Consider the following 23018-nt stretch of genomic DNA (forward strand, 5'->3'; position numbering starts at 1 on the left):
TGTGGATTCCTTGGAACTGTAAGGGAAGAGACTAATGTCTCCCTAATTGCTTTGCTTCACAGTATGAAAAGTATCATGGTTTAGAATATACACATAAATATTATGAATCATTATTACTTTAAGGAACTGTTGAAAGAGGAAACAATGAATTTATTAATCTTATGTTCTTTGCCAGTGCTCATTGGTTGAAAGATGAGAGTTTTACAAAGACTTACCATACTTTGAACTTCGAGATTTAAAAAAAAAAAAACTTGCCAAATATTTCATAATCAACCCCCCCATGACAATGTGATTTATGTTTTCTCACCAGTATTATGCTGCATATGAACAAACAAAATTGGAAACTCCAAGGAAAGGAAAAGCTTTTTATGTGACCTAGCTAAAAGGACAGGAACATTTGTTGAAACAGAAACTTTTAATAAGGTAATAAAAATAATTTTACATATTTTCTATATGAGTCAACATAGAAAAATTTTCACTGTAATCAAAAGCATTGTGAAAATATGCTTGCAATTAAGAAACAGGAAATCTTAGTAAAGAAATAGAAACTATAAAAAAGTACTAAATAAAAATTCTAGAATTGAAAAATGCAGTATCTCAAAATAAACATTTGATAGATAAGCTTAATAGCAGAATTGAGAGGACAGAAAAAAAGAATCAATGAACCTGATAGAGCAATAGAAATTATCCAATCTGAAAAACTGAAAAAAGGTTGAAAATAAATAACAGAACCAGTGACCTGTAGGACAATATTAAAAGATTTAACATAATGATTCCTTGGAACCCCAGAAAGAGAAGTAAAGGCAGAAAATAAAAATCTGAGGATATAATGGCTGGAATTTTCTGAAATTTAGTGAAAGGCATAAGTGTACAGATTTCAGAGGCTCAGAAAACCCCAAAAAGGATTAACACAAAGAAAAGCATACCAAGGCCCATCATACTCAAACAGCTGAAAACTAAAGCTAATGAGAAAATCTTGAAAGCACGAAGAGGGAAATGACACATTACACACAGAGGAAAACTAATTCAAATGACTTCTCACAACTGTTAGAGGCCAGAAGTCAGTGATATAATATCTTTTAAAAAATAAAAAATAAAACAAAACCCAGGATTCTTTAACAAGAAAAAAATCCTTCAAGAACAAAGGCATTTCAGTAAAAGAAACAATGAAAATTCACCACCAGCAGACAGGTACTCCAAGAAATGCTAAATTAAGTTCTTCAAGCTGAAGGGAAATGATACCAGACAGAAATTTAGATCATTGGGAAGGAATGAAGATCATGTGAAAAGGTAAATAAATGGGTAAGTATAAAAGGTGATGTTTTTTTGGTCTGAATTTCTGTAAAAATACACAAGACTGTTTAAATTTCCAAGTGGAGTGGTGATGTGACTTTCTATGGACTACTTAACTGCAACCCCCAGCCCCCACCCCCCAAAAACCCCCAAACCAGTACTGATACAATGGTGGAAAGTACATGAATCAAGAGCTCAAACATAGCTTCACTATGTGCCACCTGTTATTTACCAGATTGAGTACATAATATTATCTATGAAGTTATCATGTCAAAAATGTTTAATCTGAAACCTAATCAAGCCTCTAGACATAACATCCAGTTCAAAATAAATGGGAGGGATACAGAAACAAGCCCATGCAGAGAAAAATTAGTACAAATACAGAATGTGCAACATTATATGGGTTACTTCTCCTGAGTCTTCAAAAAGTTTAAGTTACAAAACACATGGAGGATAAGTGTTTGACCAAAAGAGACTCAATAGCCATAATCATATAAAATATATGACCTTAGTTTGGTTTTAGGCTTTTTTTTAAAAAAAGCCAGCACTTTCAAAAGACATTCCTTAAAAAGTTGGAGAAATCTGTAAATGGGCTGAATATTATAGAACACTACAGGTCACTGTTAATGTTTTTTAGTTGACAATGGCCTAGTGGTCATATAGAAGATAATCTTTAAATCCAGGAGTTGTATTTTTGAGTTGTATGTGGATTTTTTTTTAGAGGTGAAATGATACCTAGAACATTCATTCAAAAAGCACAGCAAAATTATGTATACCATATATATACCATATATATATATATAGTATGATATATGTGAATCTGTATATATACATTTTCACAAGAGATATACTAAATCTAGGTGGAGAGTAAATAAACCTTCATTGTACCACTGTTGTACCTTTTATGTAAATTTGACATTTCTCAAATACTTGAAGAAAAACTTCTCCAAATCAGCACCTGTCTTTTGGCTACCCATTGTTAATCTCTAATTTCCATGAATTGTAGGGAATGTGGATTGTACGTTATCTGTATTCTAGAAATTATTATAAAAAATTTTTTCAAACCACTTTCCAATTTTTCAGCAGCTATACTCTCAATATTCAGCAAAGGCATAGGGTTTCTTCCCATTATTAATCTTCAGGGAGATGAGCTTTGAATAAAAAAGTTTCTTGTTTAATATATTCTATGGGATTTTATCCAGAGTGAATTATCTGAAATGAAATATGGATGAGTGATGAGAGAAAGATTTTTAAAATATGCTCATAGGGTCTTACTTCCACATGAATTTATTTATAGTAATACTAGTAATTATCATTAAAGAATAATAACAATGTTTAGTAAGCAAATAGTCTGTGCCAGATGCTCTTCCAAACATTTATATTTTATGTTAACCAATTTAATCTTTACCATAACATTGTTAGGTGGTAGAAGAGTGATAATATTAAAGGATGTGTCATGGCTAAAGTCTTTCTGACTCTCATTACATTAACAGTTTCTCACCAATGTGAAATCTTTGATGTTGAGTAAGTTGATAGCAACAAGTAAAGGCCTTCCCACATTCCTTACATTGGTGTGGCTTCACACCAGTATGAATTCTCTGATGTTGAGTAAGTCGATCACTACGATTAAAGGCCTTCCCACATTCTTTACATTCATAAGGTTTTTCACCAGTATGAATTCTCTTATGTTGAGAAAGACCTGAGATAGAACGGAAGGCCTTCTTACATTCTTTACATATATATGGTTTCAAACCAGTATGGATTGTCTGATGATAAATTAGTTGAGAATTAAGTCTGAAGGTTTTCCCACATTCCTTACATTCATAAGGTTTCTCCCCGGCATGAATTGACTGATGTGTTTTAAGGTCTCCAACACGACTGAAGGCTTTCCCACATTGTTTACATTCATATGGTTTCAAATCACTGTGAATGATCTGATGCTGAATAAGGTAAGAATGGAGCTTAAAAGTCTTCCCACATTCTTTGCATTCGTGGGGCTTCTCGCCAGTATGAATTCTCTGATGTTGCGTAAGTTGAGACCCTCTACAGAAGGCCTTCCCACATTCCTTACAATCATAGAGTTTCTCGCTACTATGAATTCTCTTATGTTTAAGAAGGCTTGAGCCCCTACTAAAGGCCTTTCCACATTCCTTACATTCATGAGGCTTCTCACCAGTATGACTTCTCTGATGTTCGATAAGTAGATAGCTGCGAACAAAGGCCTTTCCACATTGTTTACATTTATATGGTTTCTCACCAGAATGAATTTTCTTATGTTGATAGAGACTTGAACGATGACCAAAGGCCTTTCCACATTCCTTACAGATATAGGGTTTCACACCATGATGAATTTTCTGATGGAGACACATATGTCGGTACAACCTAAAAGTATCCCCACATTCCTTACATTCGTAGGGTTTCAAACCAATATGAATTTTCTGATGTTCAGTAAGGTGAGAATGACGTCGAAAGGCCTTCCCACATTGCTTACATTCATAGGGTTTCACACCAGTATGAATTATTTGATGTTGAATGAGCTGTGAATAAAACCTAAAGGCCTTCTCACATCCATTACATTCATAGGGTTTCAAATCAGTGTGGCTTTTTTTATGTCTAATAAAATGCTGGAGAACTATAAAGGCCTTTCCACATTCCTTACATTCATAGGGTCTCACACCATTATGGTCTCTCAGATGTTCAGTAAGGTGTGAATATTTCCTAAAGCCCTTCCTACATTCGCTACATTCACATGAATTCTCTTTGGTGTGAATTCTCTGGTGCACAGGAAGGGATAAATGTTTTCTGAATATCATTTGACTAAAATATCGCACTTTAGGTGTCTGTTGTCTTTCAAATTCAGTTCTGTTCTGTGAGTCATTTCTGAAAATAAACCCCATAAGGTTGAAGGTTTTACTTTTCGTTGTCTCCCAATTGTACGAATTTACTTCATAACTGCTTTTTTCTGGAGATAATTTGTTGCTCTCAGTTGTGAAATCAAAGTCTGAAAGAAAACGAGAAAACAAACAAATGCTATTTTTCCTGTACTAAGGGAAATATAGTAAGAATAATGATAAATTGACAAGTATATCCATTAGAAGTAAAAGGGTCATGAAATTCTAAACTACTATGATGAAACTTTTTAAAGGCAAGAAGGGCTCAGAAAATTATGAAAGTTCACACAAGAATGTAAGGTTTATGAATAGGCAAAGAGAAAAATCAGTAGTTCTCATATTCAGTTGTGGATCAGTATTACCACAGGAATTTCATTCATATACTACCCCCCCCCTTTTTTGGGGGGAGGGAAGTGAAGTAGAAAAGAATAGCTTTATTGCTTTGCTAGGCAAAGGGGGCCACAGCAGTCTAATGCCCTCAAAACTGTGTGTCCCAACTTGGAAGGGGTAGTGAGAAGTTTTATAGTAATGGTTCAAAGAGGGCGTGATCAGCTTGAAGATATACTACCCTTTAGATATCCACCAAGACTGAGTGAATCAGAATCTATGAGTAGGTCCTGGTCATCTACATTTTTCATATTCTCTACCAGATGGCTCTTTATGTAATTTTGTCAATGGTCTGTCTTTATCTTAGAATGAAACCCAAGCACATAACCATGAATAAGAAGACTCTGTCTTACTTCTACAAATTCATTTCAAGCCCTTGACATCTTTGTTCCCTACATCTGACCACACTCCATCTTTTCAGGTACTAGAACATACTGCAACTTTTCCCATTGCCTGTGGCTTCACCCAGATGCTCTACCTTTCAGGAATCCTCTTAGGTGGCTTCTCTAAATGACTATCTCCAGGTGTTGCAGGTTACAAATCACTTCCTCAGAAAGGCTGGCTCTGCTAACTGTAAGTAAATTCATATCCCTTCTTCTATACTCCAACACCTAATTCTTTGTCTTCATGATGCCTTTTTCTAGTACTTATTTACTGTCTCATTTGTTCTACTACTTATTTTCTTACTCTAAAACTCAAGTATAGATTCAAGATTTATCTCAACTACCACTGAAAAACAGGTTCTACCACAAGGTAAGTATTAATTAACTGTAGAATAAAATATTGAATTAAAAAAAGGTAACGTGGATGAAAATCTAGGTAAGTAAGGATGAAAATCAAGGTAATAAGGATGAAAATCAAGGTCACTGGAGAAGGCAGCTGAGTAAAATAACAATCTAGTTTCTGAAAATTATGCAACAGTTACCAACTATCTCTCTCTGACTCTAATCTGTCACATTTTATTGCCTCAGTAGCAGGGTCAAATTAGCCCTAGACTAAAAGCTGTCTGGAACCAGCTTAACAGAGCTTAAAAGCAAACCATGAAAGGATCAACAGATTCCATATTACTGAATCCCAGAACAAAGTCCCAAAATATGCAAACGAATATTAAAAACCCAGCATTCCTAACCAGTAAACATTGCAATGTCTGACATCTAATACAAAAAGTATCAGGCATGCAAAATAGTAGCAAAATTTAACCCTCATTAGGAGAAAAATAAATGAAACAGAGCAAGGAGTGACACAGATAATAGAATTAGTAGACAAGGATATTTGAAGAGCTATTATGAATTGACTGTATTTTCAAGTAGCTATTTTCTAGTCATCTCTTAGTTTTCTGTAGCTTATTCTTTGTTAGAATCCACATATAAGAGGTCATGGGAAAAATTTCCCCCCAATTCTTCCATGTTCAAACTTTTGCACTTATATTGTAATGACAAACCATCCATGCTTGACTCTTCCAATTTGTGGGAAGACTCTTGATGACTGATACAGTTTCTTTAGTGTTTGTGAGAGTTTTCACATTTTCTATTTTTTTCTTGTGTTGGTTTTTTAGATTAAAATTTTCTAATAATTTATTTCATTTAATTTTTCAGTTTTTGGCATAATGTTTATCAAAATTAGCATCATATTTTCAAGGTTTCATGGTTTGTAATGAGGTCCCCCTTTTGCCTTACACAGATTCATGTTGAGAGAGTTGCACCAATTTTATTAGTTCTTTGAAATAACCAAATTTATAGTTGTGCCTTGCTCTTTTATATGTTCAGTTTTTATTTCATTAATTTCTGTTCTTTCCTTTATTATTTCCTTTCTTCCACTTTCTTTAAGTCTGTTGTGCTCTTCCAAACTTATCAAATGGATGGTTAGCTTATTAGTTGTCAGCATTTCTTCTGGAAATAAAAGATCCATTGGGAGAGGAAATTTAAAATCCAAACAGATAAGCCAAGAGCCATTAAAGGAGTGGTGGATTGGCCCTGAGGATCTATGACCACCTCTCCCCTAGAGAAACTCACTGATTCTGAGCACAGAGATAATAAAGAGGTAGTTGAGTATTACCAAACTGAAAAGCAGCACTGACCCAGCTTAATCCCTGCTATTCTATCAGACTCATAGAGGAAAATGTAAATTCTCTCTGGTGGAAAATACCATTATCTAGAATCTTTTCAGTTCTTTTGTACACAATGTCCAGCACACAATCACTATTACTAGTAACTTGGATAGGCATTACCATATGACAAATAAAAAGAGAAAAAAAGAAACAATAGAATTAGACTCACAGATGATACCAAACAATGAAGGCATACAAGAATTCCAAAATAACTATTGATTAAAGTGTTTAAGAAAACAGATGAAAAAACTAATAAAAAGACAGTAAATAAAAGGACTGCAAAAAAAAACACTGGAAGTTATAAATGACAATCAAAGTGAATTTCTAGAGAGATAAGTTCTTAAAAGATCTAATGTAGGTATAATTGGAATCCCAGAAGAAAGGAGAGCATGGTCAAGTATTGTCCAAAAACTGAACAAAGACACTTTCAAATCACTGAAAGCCAACATTTTCACCGCTATAAAAAAAATACTCAAAAAGACAATGACCTTGATTCATTCTACCACTGTAAAAATTACAAAGGCTCATTTGTAATAAAGAGAAAACCAGGATTCTGTGTTACCGCTTCTCCATGTAGGTGGATTGGCAATTAGAATATTTATGGACATTCTGAAAATACACATAATATGACATTTGTTTTCTTTTCCAGTAGTTATGCAGAAAATTTCCAGAATTCAATCCTTTGGTCATTTAGAAAAGGCAACTGCAGGATGGATCAGAAGGAGGTAGGAAGGTAAATGAAGGACAGAGAAGATTTAGGTCCTGAATGGAGGTGCTTATTTCAATCTAACAAAGCCCAAAATAGTGTTGTAAGAATACGGAGCAGAAATTTCTCTAGTTTCTTGGCACCGAGTATAAAATATACAGTAGAAAAAGTGGATATTCCAGATAGTAGATTCTACATTATTTCAGGCAAATGTCCTTACCCAGTGATACCAAGTTAGTGTAATTCTCCAACATCACATCTCTGTACAAATTCCTCTGATCTGAGTTTAGGTATTCCCACTCCTCCTGAGTGAAGTCTATGGCAACATCATTGAATGTCAGTGGCACCTGAAATGACAAATTCATATATTATTTGGAAAAGTAGAAAAAAATTTCAAGAAGGAATATTGAGTAGGGAATACTGCAGTAGGGGGTGATATATACAGACAATTAGGCTGAAGTTAAAGACCATGACATGGGTAGAGAAGAATAAATAATAAATTAGCATATCTGAAGTAGATTCCCTATCCGATCTTGAAGAATCCTGTTGGAGCACACAAAATTTCTTTAATTTTAATTTTCAAAATTCTCTTTAACCTCTTCCCCACAGTTCTAGACGATCTTCCTTTCTACAATCCCTTCCTGAACCCTGGTTCTTGAGTTAGAACACACTAACGTAGGATGATCCAGAACAACACTGAATCACTCAAGACCAGCAATTTCTCTTCCATTACAAAATGGACCTCAGATCCCTATTCATTTCTCAGTGATTCCTTAGCCAGAACCCTCTTCTCTCCAGGCAGGCACCAATCCCATTTCAACCAAAACCTAAAAGATTTTCAAAGCTGAGGTCTCATCTCACAGTGAGACTGAGACCATTCATAACCAAATTCTCCCTTATCTACCTGGAAAACTGTGGAATAAATTCTCCCTCTTCTGGTCAAACAGGACCACCACTTCTACACAATGAAACTACAAACCTAACAAGGGAAGTTCAAATATTTCCTTCCAGGTACTTCACCCCTTCACTGTTCCAACACTGCTCTTGATAGAAGACTGAACATATAGAAGAGGAATAAATTATTTGCTGAAAAACTGAAAAATCAGTTTGAAAAAAGGGAGCAAATAGGGAGAACACCATCATTCTCTGTAAAGGGAGCAACTGTGAAACAGGCTGAGAGATACAGCTTTCCTAGGAAGGAGGTTTGGGGATAAAGAATGAAAATATTACCTGAATAAAAATTGTAATATTTCAGGAAGGAGAAAGAGACATCCACTTACCCGGGCCATGGTTTCAGAAATGCCAATCATCCTCAGAAGCTGAATCCAGAGAAGCCAGAGCTGGGGGAGGAAAAAGAAACCTTGAGACCCAGTGTAGCTCAGAACTCCCAAAATTAAGGTAAGAGAGCCTTTCTTTTTCCTTCTTTATTCCTGCTTCTCGCCATCCTTGCCTACTCTCTGCCCTCCCAAACACATAAACACATGTCAGGGGATATGAGACAGAGTCCAGACAAACACTAACTGTTGTCTGTGTCTGGGAAACAAGCCACACAAGTGTGGATGCAGAGCAGAGGCTCTCTTGCACCACAGCCAGATCCAGACACGCCCCTCTGGCCTATTTCTCATTCCGATCATGCCAAATGTACCCAGCTTGGGTTGTCCAGTAACACTAAGTAGATCCTCCCTAATTCAGCCCTACCTTCCAGGGTTGAGATCAGGCCATATAACACAAACTTCAACAACCTTCATGGCCTCAAGGTAGACCTGGACTCTGCCAGACAAAAGGCAAAGAACAGTAGAGACCAACTTGGAAAACTTGACCACTGTAAAACTGCCTACCTATGTGAAGCCTGAACTTGACTTCAAGGTCCTCTGGGCTGACCCACCTGGATTTCCCTATCAGGATCCACTTTGCTTGCTGGCATGAATCACTGCCACCCAGTACCCACAAGGGAGGAGTGAATTTATGCACACTAAAGCCATACAGTGATACATAGATTTTTGTAAACTTCTGTGTGATAGCTGCTCTATACACATTAACATTTAATCCTGAAATGTACTTATTAACTTAATTCAACAGATGAGGAAACAGAAGATCAAAGAAGTTAAGGTATTTTCCCATATCACAAACAATAAGTGGAAGTGATGTTTTGAATCACATTTCTATAAAGTCAACTTTTGTTTTTGAACTGTTGTCTCTGACACCCAGATTTTTTGTTTCATTATGTGAAACATGAGTGTAAGTAATTAAGAATCATCTGTCAGGGGCTTCCTAGGTGGCGCAGTGGTTAAGAATCCGCCTGCCAATGCAGAGGTCACGGGTTTGATCCCAGCTCCAGGAAGATCTCACATGCCGCGGAGCAACTAAGCCCATGTGCCAAAAAAAAAAAAAAGAATCATCTGTCAAAAGATTTACTAAAGAGATGTTTTAAAGCAATAAAGACAGTACAATTTTACAGGTATTCAACTGTCAGATTTTAAAAGTTGATGATATACCACATATTAGTAAGGTTGTAGGGAAAGGAGCATTCTCATGCTGTCCTATAGACCTGTGAAAACCTAGTGCACTTGAGACATGTATGAAAAATTATGTATAAGAAGAATTTAATGATGAAAGACTGTTTCTGAGACTTCATCTAAAGGAAACAACTGTAAAACATGCCTAGAGATGTATAAAGGAATATTATGATAGACACTAGTTAAATGAAAAAAAAAAAAGCTGGAGAAAAATCTAAAGAGACTTCGATGGGTAGTTAATTAAATAAAGTTTAGTCATTCATATAATGGAAAATGAACTAGATACTGAAAATGATTGTGCAGATCACTGGTTCTCAGTAGGGGGTGATCTCCCTCCCAGGGCACATTAGACAATGTCTGGAGACATATTTAGTTGTCAAAATGTGTTGAGGGGTGCTACGTAACTAGTGGGTGGAGATTAGGGATGGTGCTGACCATCCTACAAAGCACCAGAAAGCCCCCCACAACTAAGACTTATCTAGTCAAGAATATCAACAGTGCTAAGGTTGAGAAACCCTGACATAGACTTATTAAAGGAAGATAACATAATCCAGTGTTTCTATAGTGTATTATCCACAATGTCAGTATAAGATAAAACTTGTGAAAAATGCAAAGAAACAGGAAAAAGTTACTGATAATCGAGAGAAAAATCTCAATAGAAATAAACCCAAAGATGATCCAGACAATGGAGCTAGTAGACAAGGACTTGAAGATGTTATGATTAACATGCTAAAGAAAATAGAGGAAAAGTTGGACAAAATGGAATGCAAAATGGAGTATATCAATAGAGATTTAGAATCATAAAAAGAGAACCACATGAACATGTTATAATTATAAAAATATAATATCAAAAATTTTAAATGGATGGATTTAACAACAGAATATGGTATTAATTACCAAAGTCTAATTAACAATAATCTTATGCAGAGAGAAAAAAGGAAGAACAGAGCTGAACATAAGAGAAATACAAGAAACAGTCAAAATGTGGAATTGAACACCTAAAAGAAAATAGAACGGAAAATTTATTTGAAGAAATAATGGACAAAAACATTCCAAATCTCATGAAATACCTTGATACATATCAAAAAGCTCAGCAAACCTAACCAGATACAATAAGGAAATCTACACCTAGGCACATCATGGCCAAATTGTTGAATAACAAAGTTGAAAAACATATCTTAAAAGTATGTAGTTTTGGGCTTCCTAGGTGGCGCAGTGGTTGAGAATCCGCCTGCCAATGCGGGGGACACGGGTTCGATCCCTGCTCCAGGAAGATCCCACATGCCTCGGAGCAACTAAGCCCGTGTGCCAAAAAAAAAAAAAAAAAAGTATGTAGTTTAAAAAAGCCATCAGTTATAAATAAATGAGAAAAATATATCTCAACAGAAACTTTAGCAGCCTGAAAAATGGAATTATGACTTTAAGATGCTGAAAGAAAAAACCCTGACAAATCTGAATCTTATGCCCACAGAAGCTATCTTTCAGAAATGAAGGTAAAATAAAGATTTTTTTGAACAAAAGCTGAGAGAATTTCTTATCAACAGACCCACAAAACAAGAAATAGTGTAGGACAGCAGTCAAGCTAAAGGAAAATAATCCTAGATGGAAGCATGAATGTGTGAAAAAGCAATGAACAGCTATAGACAAAGTAAATATATGACTAATATGACTACACAAATGGACTGTTTAAAGGAACAAAACCTATAATGCTTTGTGAGGATTGTATTACTGGAAGAAGGAATGACAGTAACAGCATAAATGGAGTTAAACTATTGAAATGTTCCTATGTTATATGGTGTGTAGTAAAAAACCCTACTTTTTTTTTTCTCTTTCTTTTGGCCTTGCTGTGCGGCATGCAGGATCTTAGTTCCCCGACCCGGGATTGAACCCGGGCTTCCTGCATTAGGAGTGCAGAGTCTTAACCGCTGGACCGCCACGGATGTCCCCTAAAAACCCTACTTTAAAGAATATTGTATTAAAGATGCATCCTATAATAGCTCAGGTAACTACTAAAAGAATTATACAAAGATGCACAATCAAAAAAGCTAACAGAGGAGATAAAATGGAATAATAAAAAATACCTGATTAATTCAAAAGAAGGCAGGAAAGGAGGAATAAAATATAAAGAATGAATGGGATAAACAGAAAACATATAGCAAGATGGCAGATTTAAACAAAACTTTATCAGTAATTGTAATAAAATGTGAATGGACTAAACATTGCAATTAAAAACTAAGATTGTCAGATTAAATTAAAAAGAAAAACAGGATCAATTACACTGCTATAAGAAACATACTTTTAAGATATAGATATGTTAAAAGAGTGGAAAAGTGTATTAGACAATAATTAGAAGCACGCTGGTATATTAACAACAGATAAATAGACTTTAATGCAAGAAGTATTGTAAGTAATAGAGATATTTCCTGCAATTCAACAAGAATATAACAGTTGTCCTAGATTCCTTATACACCTAATAACATAGCTTCAAAATATATAAAGGAAAAGCCAACAGAATTAAAGGACAAATTTATAATTAAATTTAGAGATTTTTATGCCCTCCATTAGTAAATGATAACGGGAAGAAAAAAAAATCAATAAGGCCATAGAAGATTACACAGGAGTAACCAAAATGACCCAACTGAACGTTATACTCCCAAACTACAGACTACACGTTCTTTGCTTATTTAACAGAATATTCTGGACCATAAAATAAGAATCTATAAACTTCAAATGATTAATATCAAAGAAGGTATATTTTGGAACTCAAAAATAGGCCTTTTTCAAATGTTTCCAAATATAAAAATTCACTTTAAGTAAGTATGGGTCAAAAAATAAATCATAATGGAAACCAGAAAATATTTTGAGCTAAATGATAATGAAAGTATGGTATAACAAAGTGAGATGCAGTCAAACCAATGCTTACAAAGACATATTTAGCTTTAAATGTATATGTTTTGTTTTTGTTTTGTTTTTACAAATGCTGCAGATAAATGCCATTCATTATCCAATCACCATTGGTAATTACTAGGTGTACTAAACATGTATTGACATAGCAAAGCAATTAGTAGTGAAATTATTATGAAAATCCTTTGTCAAATTGCTACAACGCCAAATAAATCAGTAATTTATTTTCTCCCACTAGATAGCATGACCATTTATAATGATTGCCCATTTACTTTTTTCCTTTCTTTTTACCCTTTGATGCCCTTCACTCAAACATAAATATATGTTTTATAAAAGTAGAATGGTTAAAAACCAATGATCTACCTTTGGAAGCTAGAAAAGGAAAAGAAAATTAAGCCTACAGAAAGTAAAACATACTAAAAGAAACCAATGGCATAAAAAAACAGATGTATAACAGAGAAAAATCAATAAAGCCAAAAGCTATTTCATTGAAGAGATAAGATTAATAAACTTCTTGCTATAGTGATCAAGAAATATCAATTGCCAATATCAGGAATATAAAAGGAGATACCACTACATATATTATAGACATTATTTTGATAACAGATAAATTGATCACAGAATTTTATGAACAATTCTATGACAATAAACTTGAAAATGTAGATGAAAATTTAAAATTTCTTGAAAACAATTTAATGAAACTGCTACAAGAAATGGAAAATCTGAATATTGTTATATTTATTAAAGAAATTAAATCTATATTAAGGACCTTCCCATAAAATGTCAACCCAGAGGCTTCAGTGTCAAATTCTCCAAACATTTAAAGAGTTAAAAATTCCACATTACTATAATTTTTCTTTATACATTAAGTTCTATGTGCCAAGTAATACAGTAAAAAAAAATTCCAATCAAACTCAATCTCTTCTAGAAAACAAATAAAAATGGACCATGTCATGAGGCCAGCATGATTGTGGTATCAAAACCTGATAAGGACATTACAAGAAAGGAAAATTACAGTCTCTCTCTCTCATGAACATAGATACAAGTATGTCAACTAAAATATTAGCAAGGAGAGGCCAGTGATGTATATGACCAAGAGATTTATTCTAGAAATGCAAAGTCAATTTTCAAAAAGCAATCAATATCTTCCAACTTTAAATAATAAAGGAGAAAAACCATTCAATCATTTCATTAGATGCAGAAAAACGATTTGATAATATTCAACATCAGTTCATGATAAAAATTCTCAGCAAAGTAGGAACAGAAATATCAATTGAGAACTTCTTTAGTTTGATAAAGGAATTCAATCTGCAGAATAAAACTGAGAGTTAAAATATGGACCACTGTCTTGAGTTCAGGAACAAGGCAAGGGTGTCCACTTTTACCACTTCCATTTAACTGTGTACTAGAAGACCTATCCAGTACCATAAGAGAAGAAAATGAAATGAAAGGTTTGAAGATTGGAAGGAAAGAGGTAAAGCCATCTTTTTTTGCAGATAACATGATTTTGTACATAGAAAAATTTTTTCAGTTCTACAAACTATAGAATTAATACATTAGAATTAATTAGAATTAATACATGAATTTATTAGCAAGTTTGTTGAATAAAAGGTCATGGTATAAAACAATTATATTAAAGCAAAGCTATTGAAAAATGAAATATTAAAAAATCCCAACAGTTTATAAAAAACATGAAAAATATAAAACACTTTGGAATGAATCTAACAAAAGAGGTGCAAGACTTTTAGACTGAAAACAACAAAACATTAAGGAAAGAAATTTAAGAAAAATAAATGGAAACATATTTCCTGTTCATGAATTGAAAGAATCAATTTCAGGATGACCAATCCTCTCTAAATTGATCTGCTGATTCACTGTATCTCTAAACAATATCGGCAGCCTTTTTTTTTTTTTTTTTTAGCACATTACGAAACTTAATATTATACGGAGAGGCTAAGAATTCAGAATAATCAGGGAAATTTTGAAGAACAGAGTTGTCGAATGTACATTACCAGATATCAAGACATAATATAAAGCTACTGTGATTAAGACAGCAGGACTGACACACAGGCCAACAGAATAGACACTCCAGAAAGAGACCTGTACATACATAGTCACATCTGCAACTTAGAGCAGAAAGGATAGTCTTTTCAACAAATGGTGCCTGAGCAATTGGCTATCTGTATGGAAGAAATGGTTTTGACCCTGATCCCACCACATACATAGCTATAAATTCAAGATGGATCATAGGCCTAAATGTGAAAACTAAAGCAATAAAGCTTCTGGAAGAAGAAACAGGAAAGTATCTTCATGAGCTTGGGGTAGGCAAAATTTTCCCTTTTTTTTTTTGGTTTAATTTTTATTTCCACTTATTTTAGACTTAGAGAAAAGTTGCAAGAGTAGTACAGAGAGTTTCCTATATACACCTAATGTGAACATCTTATCATAATTAGGAATTATTACATTACATTATTAGGAAAATTATCAAACCAGGAAATTAACAATGGTACAGTACTACAAATGGCATGTCTTATACAAATATCAACAGTTTTCCCCACTAATGTCCTTTTTCTTTTCCAGGATCTTATACATGATCCCACATTGCATTTGGCTGTTATTTCTCCTTAGTTTCTTCCAATCTCCACAGTCTTTCTTATGGTAATAGTTTTCAATTGCTGCCATAACAAATTACCACAAATTTAGCTTAAAACAACACACATTTATTATCTCACAGTTTCTGTGAACTTGGAGTCTAGACACAGTTTCACTGGATGCTCTTCTCATGCTTGTCTCATAAACTGCAAACAAGGTGTCAGCTGGGCTGTGTTCTCATTCAGAGGCTCAACTGGGGAAGAATCCACTTCCAATTTCATTCAGATTGTTGGCAGAATTCATTTCCTTGTGGCCGGATGGCTGAGGGCCTCAATTTTTTGCTGGCTGTCAGCTGGAGGACGCCCTCAGGTTCTAGAGGCTGCCTGCAGTTTCTTGCAACATGGGCTTGTCCAACATTGCCACTTAGTTCATCAAGCCCACAAGGAGAGTCTCTAGCTCCAGTCTGCCATGATGGAGTCTTATATGATATAATGTAACCACAGTAGTGACATCCTATTACTTTTGCCACATAAAGCAACCTAACCACAGGACTGACATCCCCTCACCAATTTTCTATTAGTTAGAAGCAAGTCACAGGTGCTGCCTGTACTCCAAGGGAGGGGGATTATACATTGGCATAGACACTAGCAGGCAGGAATCATGGGGGTCACCCTAAAGTCTGTCCACCACACCTAGTTGATGATGTCTTCACTTTGGAGGAGTACCAATCATTTACAATGTCAAATGTCCCTCCACTTGGTCTGTCTGATGTTTTCACAACTGGAACGAGGCTCTGCATTTCTGGCAGTACCACACTGATGATGTGTCTTTCTCATTGCACCATGTGAAAGGGCTCATGATATTAATACTTTATACTGATGATGTTAACCTAGATCACTTGGTGAAACTGCCTTCTGATGGGCTTCCCCACTAGAAAGTTACTACCTTTCTCGCTGTAGTTAATAAATATCGTGGGTAATGGGGAATACTTTGACACTGTGCAAACCCTTTTGCTCTTCAAACTTTCACCCTCTAGTTTTAGCATCTATCAGTGCATCTTGTCTGAAGCAACTATTACTTTGGTGCCTGCCTAATGGCCATTTCCCATGTCCCTCTATCCTTCTACATTTAACAACTGGAATTCTACCATAAGGAAGATCTGTCCCTTCTTTCCAAGGAAAAGATGTTTTAAACAGAACAAAAATGCAATAATCATAAAAGAAAAAGATCAGTAAATGAGCTCAGCTAAAGTTAAGAATATCTCTTCATTATAAGACATCATGAAGAAAGTGAATGAGAAGTTACAGGCTAATAGAAGATATTCCCTTTCTCTGTCTGTCTGTCTCTGTCTCTCTCTTGCTACACACACACACACACACACACACACACGTTTATATACACACATAAAGGACTTGTATTCAAAATATATCTAAAATTTCTACAAGTCAATAGGAAAAGGAACAAAAGCCAGGCTAAAAAATGGACAAAAGATTTGAACAGACAGTTCATAAAAGTATGTCAAAATGGGCAGTATCACATGAAAAGATGCTCACGTGAAAAATGCAAATTAAAATCACAATGAGATACTCCTACACATGCATCAGAATGGCTAAATTTAAAATGACTGACGATACCAAGTGCTGGCCAGTTTTGAGAAGTAACTAGACCTTGCATACACTGTGGTTGGAATGTAAATTAAGTTAACTACTTCCACTCCCAGGAGAAACAAGAATATGTGTCCACAAAAAGATCTGTGCAAGAACTTTCACAGAAGATTTATTCATAATAGCAAATACTGGAAAGAGCTCATCATCATAAGGATGAAGAAACAGATTGTGGTAAGGTCATACAGTGGAGTACTACACAGCAGTTGGATTGGGGAGAACCCACTGATTCACAAAAGAACATGGAAGAATCTCAAAAGCACAGTGTTGGACAAAGAGCAGCAGAGACAAGAGATTCCCTTTACATGAAGTTCAGGGACAGGCAGATCGCATTGTGAGTGATAGAAGTCAGTATCATGTTTCTGTCTTGTGGGGGAGGGGTGGTTCTAACTGGGACAGGACACAAGCACATCTTCCAAGGTGCGGACAGAAATGCTCTACTTCTTGATTTGGGTGGTTTCAAATGTAAAGATTCAGTAAGCTAGATACACAGCTCAGACATGTGTACTTTATCATAGATATTATACATATTTCTGTGAAAAAATGATAGCACCTTTATTTGATGATAAAGAGTAAAACCATTATACTTCAAAATGTTATCCTGTGACGGCAAGTGAAATAACTTGTATGAATGTATGCATGTGCACTGAGGGATAGATGAAAAAATCTGGAGTAAAATGTTTACAGTGGTTTTCTCTTCATTTTGAGCTTTTCTGGATTTTCTGAATTATTGCATGAGAATGTACTACTTCCATAATAAAAATTATAATAGAGCTAATCACTCTCTTTGAGATTAGAGGGTGAAATAAAAGAAATGAATATGGTGATATTTGGGGTATAATGATGAGGGCTTTTTTTTTCTCCAAGGGCTTAGTGAGTTGATTGTCTTCTACTGGAATATCAAGGTTCTGTGTCTTGAGTCACGAACTTTGCTGTGCAATAGTTTTCCCTTTTCTGGTTTCCCCTGACTCATCTGGACAAAATCCTCTTGCCACTACACTCTCCACCTACTAGGCCTGGACTTCTCGTTCCAATTCAGGAATTCCACCTGGCCTGGAAACAGAAAAACCTGCACATAAAAGAAATGGAACTTAGGCATACTACAGCTCTCAACAAATCAAGATATAGTCCTGTGGTGATGGGCAGGGAAGTCCAGCATAAGAAGGGCCAAAGGAAAGCCATTCAAGGAACCAAGATGATGATGGTTCAAGGAAAATAGAGTAGAACAGTCATTGAATCTCAAATCCCTCATAAATTCAAACACTTCAGCCTCCCTAGAGGGTCACATTAAGGGAATAAAAAAGTTCCAGAGATCATATTTTGAATTTAAAGATTTGATAATCAAGACTCTGCTTCTGTGATTTGCCAGTACCACATCCTTATACAAGTTCTTCCGAGACAGTAATTATCAGTATCGCACCCAGTAGAGGCTGTTGCCACATTCCCAAATGTCACTATCCCTGAAATTACAAAGACCTAAGTTCCCATATGGCCTGAGAAATTGGAAGACATGAAGATGATCAAGATATATAAGTGGAACAGCATGGAGAGCAGTCGTGTTCAGCCTTCTAAACTCAGCAACAGCTGACCGATTAACTGTGCAACAGAACATCCATGTAATGAAATATTAAACAGTCATTAAATGCTAAGTTTGAGAAACTGTTAAGGGAATGAAAATATTCCAAATAATCATGTCAGTAAAAAAAAAATTAGGTTACAAAGACCAAGAACTCAAAAAGTGGGCAAAGATTCCGAACAGACATTTCTCCAAAGAAGATATGCAAATGGCCAATAAGTATGTGAAAAGACCCTCAGTATCATAAGCCAACAAGGAAATGCAAATCAAAAACACAGGACCCACTTCATACCTACTAGAATGGTGATAAAAAAAAAAGGACAGATAATAACAAGCGTTGATGAAAATGTGGAGAAATTGGAACCCTCACACATGGCTGGTGGGAGTGTAAAATGCTACAGACATTTTGGAGAACAGGTTCCTTAAAAGTTACACATGACCCAGCCATTCCACTCCTAAGTGTATACCTAAGAGAAACAAAAAGATATGTCTGTACAAAAACCTGGACATAAATGCTCCTATCAGCATTATTCATAATAGCTAAGGAGTATAAACAACTCAAATGTCCATCAACTGATGAATGGATAAATAAAACATGATATATCCACATGATGGAATATTATTCAGCCTTAAAAAGGAAGAAAATTCTGACACATGCTACAACATGGATGAATCTCTGTGAATCACAGTGAAAACACTGTGTTAACTGAAAGAAGCTGGTTACAAAAGACCACATATTGCGTGATTCTAGTTCTACAAAAGGCACAAATTAATAGAGACGAAAGTAGGTAAGTGGTTGCCTACAGTTGGGGAGGTTGGAGGAAATGGGGAGTGACTGCTAATGGGTATGGGTTTTTTTTTAGAAGAAAGTTGTATAAAGTTGTGGTGATGGCTGCACAACCCTGTGAATATACTAAATGTATAAAATTGTACACTTCAAGTGGTTGAATGGTGTGGTATGTGAACTGCATCTCAATAAAGCTGTTAAAAAATTAGGTTACAAATGCACAAAATTATACAAATACAAAATATTACATTTATAAAAATATATGTACTTATCAATATATAGAGAAAAAGAGACAGACATCAATATAGAAAAAAGTATGTAAAAGTATAAACTCATTTATTAACATTGCTTATTTGTGTGTCGTAGCCCTGGTTTTCTTCCTTTTCCTAAAATTATATTTCAGAAAATTTTAAACAATAGCCATTCCTTAATTTGATACATACATACATACACACACAGAGATATGTTTTTTATTTTTTAAAGGAGCAACCTCTTCTCCAAATAGATGGAAAAAAAAAATCTCACCACTCCCGCCGCCCTTTAATATCCCTGAACCTGAAGATAAAGCCTAGTACACTCTAGAACAAAGGTTCTCAAAATTTTGTCCCTGGGAACTTATGCAGATTCTCAGCTCCATCCCAGACCTACTGAATTAGAAACTCTGAGGCGGGGGCCCAGCAAGCTGTATTTGAACAAGCCCTGCAGGTGATTCTGATGCAGCTTACATTGGAGAACCAATGCTGTTCTAAAAACAGTTGCTGTATTTTTACTGAAAGGTTTTACTTCATTTCCATCAGTTCCCAGTACCTGAACCAACCCTAATTTGTTTGCCTATAGAAATGTATGTCTGTGTAAACTGGAGACTATATTTCGTATACATTAATAGTAGTCTCAATGCTGCTTCCTATTATATAGTCCTGATTGAAAGGTTTATTTTGCTTCTGAACCTGTCCTCTTAGCTACGATGTCCTGCAAACAGCTGTTGAGAAATCTTGTTGCATTTACTGTCACTATGCATTTAACATCACTAGAATAAAAACTCTGAGGTGTAAAATCCATTTTTCTTCACAGAGTTCTCATAATTTGACCATATTCTGGCAGTGCTGCTATAAAAGGAATGATGTCTCTTCCCGTCATCTCCCAAAGCAGGTCACCTTTATTTCTCTAGTGGCATTTCAGATCCTCTCTCTTACTTATTCCTATTTTGATTTCATTTCTTTGCTGGATAACAAGTCGTTTGAGGACAGCAACTATACCTTTTTGTCACTGTGTTCCCACGAGTACAAGCATAAATATCTGGTATTTGACTCAAATTTCAAAACTAGAAATTTATCCTTAGGTTATGACTACAAAAGGACATAAAGACCTATGTGTAATGATGTTCATTACAGACTAGTTTAGTTTTTAGTCAAAAACAGGAAGATAATAGCTAACAGTAAGCCACAGGTTAAATAAACACGGAGAGAAGGGCTTGGGGACCCTGACAAGGGTGATCCCTCTGCATGGCCCTGTGATTTACAGATTTGTCACTATCAGGCAGGACATTTCAGCTGAAGGAAAAGAAGGATCACATGCCTTTAAAATTAAATTGTGTTTTATGAGTAATGAAGAAACACCAACTCACCTGTACTTAAACTTTTAGTTGTGTAACAAAAATTCCTCTCTCAGGATCCTTTCTTTTCAAAACAGGCAGCGCTGGGAAAAGAGAAGGCAATCATGAGACATCAGGATTTTCTTGGAGAGCACATTCACTTACAAAACACCCTCCCTCCACGACCATACCCTCTCACTTAGTCCACCACAAACAACCAGATGGGAGTAGGAAGGAAATTGGAACAGCATTGACCTTTCCCAGTATAAGCGAGGCCAGGGTCACTGATGTCTAGAGTGGAATCTGTGCAATCCGCAGCAGGTTCCTGGGGCCAGAGTTTTGGAAATGCGGTGGTTGTGAAACATATAGGTGGTCCCTCGGAACTTTCTAAGGGGACCCGCTCAGGAGGGAATCCTACTCCTGGGACCTCATCGGGTCTTCCCACTAGGGAAGCCTGCCTTCGGGCCGCATCCAGCTTCAGAAAATCTCATTTCATGATCGAGTCTGTCATCTCGCTGGGATCCTCCACTCTTCCATTCTAAAGCTCAGAATCTGGCTTCCCTCCATTATCTGCGGGAGAACCCAAGTGGCTGTGAGGGCAGAGGGCTGAGGAATTGGCGGAGCCTAGAGCCAAGAGTTCCAGTGACAACCCACACGGCCACACAACTCTCCCTTACCCATAAGACACGCAGTTAAATAAGCACAATCACCCAGTTAATGACACACAAACGCACACATCGTCACGGAGACACGTCTACACACACACACAGTCTCTCAATAGGCACACATCTCTGCTGCTCACGCAGACACGAGCCTGAGATTCGAGGCGCGACACGCCCTGTCCGAGCCCGGAGCGTCCTCGCCTTGAGCGCCTGTCACCGCCACCGCGGGTTCCAGTCCGGCTGCAGTCAGAGAAGCCTCCGCCAGTTTTTATCTTTGGACACGATCTACTCACCACGTAAGGACCAGAGCTGTTCGGCCACCGGAAGAGGACCCAGGGACCCAGGCTGATGCGAGCCCGGTTGCTTCTGGGAAATGCAGTCCATCCGGAACAGCCCTGACGCCGGGAGTACGCGGTGCTCCGAGTGCGCAGGCGCAGGCATGTGTTGGCGCGCGGCGAAGGATGAGCAGGCCTCGCGAGGGTGGTGGCTTCGGTTGGTCCTGTGTACGTGAAAAAGGCGAGCGGAATCTGAGTCCAGGCTGTAGAAGACGGAGCGGGCGACTGGGGACTTTAGAACCTCAAACCTGCGTGCAGGAGGAGGAGGAAGAGGAAGAAGAGGAGGTGGCGGGCTCTTGGGTACGGTGGTTCCCTAGTTGTGAGCTGCGAGGACAGGTCTTTAGTCTTTCACCACCCCCCACCCAGGTAGCATCAGCACCTGGAGTAGCGCCAGGACACAGCTGGCGTTGTGTGCATTTGTTTCAAAGAAAGAACTCCTGGGCATGTGTAGGTGTGTTTACATTTTCATTCTCTGTGATATCGTGGGACCCATTGTGTGTCTGTAACCATGTATGGGGTTGTTTCTGTTTGGTTTGTTTCGTAGAGTGTGGATGTGAAAACAGTTTGTGTTTCAGATTTTAAGATATTATAAAACTTGTTAAGTACCCTTACTCCCCACTCCTCCCTTATCCCCACCCGAAATTCCCCCTGCCCAGTAACTTGCCTTTCTTTCCATTAAAGGCGGAGCCTGGCTGACTTTTGCTGAAGACACATACTAGCAGGGCATTAGACACATCCATTAGACACAGTAGGCAAAATGCCTAGGGCCCACAACCCTTTAGGGGCCTACAAAAAAAAAAAAAAAAAAAAAGTCTTTTAAAACCAAAAATAAACAATTTTTAAGTTAAAGAAAATGTGTAATTCAAAGAAACTCTACTATACTTAATTGTAAAATACTGTTATTTTTATTTTATGTTTTATGGAAGAAGGGGCCCACAAAAGTTACAATGCAGCCCTGCATCTTAGCCAAATCAAATCAGATTTCAATCCAGCCATTTTCCCCTCCC

The 23018-nt window shown here is 36.5% G+C and overlaps 1 protein-coding gene across 1 annotated transcript; it reads right to left on the reverse strand.

The window, feature by feature from the left end:
- Positions 1-450: 450 nt before the first annotated feature.
- ZNF404 (zinc finger protein 404) lies at positions 451-21999 on the reverse strand. The gene is made up of 5 exons (XM_057712052.1): positions 21970-21999; positions 21048-21118; positions 8665-8724; positions 7605-7731; positions 451-4294 (listed from the first exon to the last, which is right to left on the reverse strand). Exons 3-5 carry the CDS (start codon positions 8692-8694, stop codon positions 2775-2777), a joined length of 1677 nt encoding a protein of 558 aa, XP_057568035.1. The 5' UTR covers positions 8695-8724; positions 21048-21118; positions 21970-21999; the 3' UTR covers positions 451-2774.
- Between the last annotated feature and the right edge of the window lie 1019 nt (positions 22000-23018).

The sequence above is a fragment of the Hippopotamus amphibius genome, chromosome 16, assembly GCF_030028045.1.
Source record: "Hippopotamus amphibius kiboko isolate mHipAmp2 chromosome 16, mHipAmp2.hap2, whole genome shotgun sequence".
Taxonomy (NCBI): domain Eukaryota; kingdom Metazoa; phylum Chordata; class Mammalia; order Artiodactyla; family Hippopotamidae; genus Hippopotamus; species Hippopotamus amphibius.

Bases quoted from the DNA above. Each gene is read 5' to 3' on its own strand.
- ZNF404 (XM_057712052.1), bottom strand. From the start codon at position 8,694: ATGATTGGCATTTCTGAAACCATGGCCCGG. The intron at 7,732-8,664 runs GTAAGTGGATGT...TTGTCATTTCAG, and splicing joins TTTCTGAAACCATGGCCCGG to GTGCCACTGACATTCAATGA. The intron at 4,295-7,604 runs GTAAGGACATTT...GTTTTCTTTCAG, and splicing joins CACTAACTTGGTATCACTGG to ACTTTGATTTCACAACTGAG.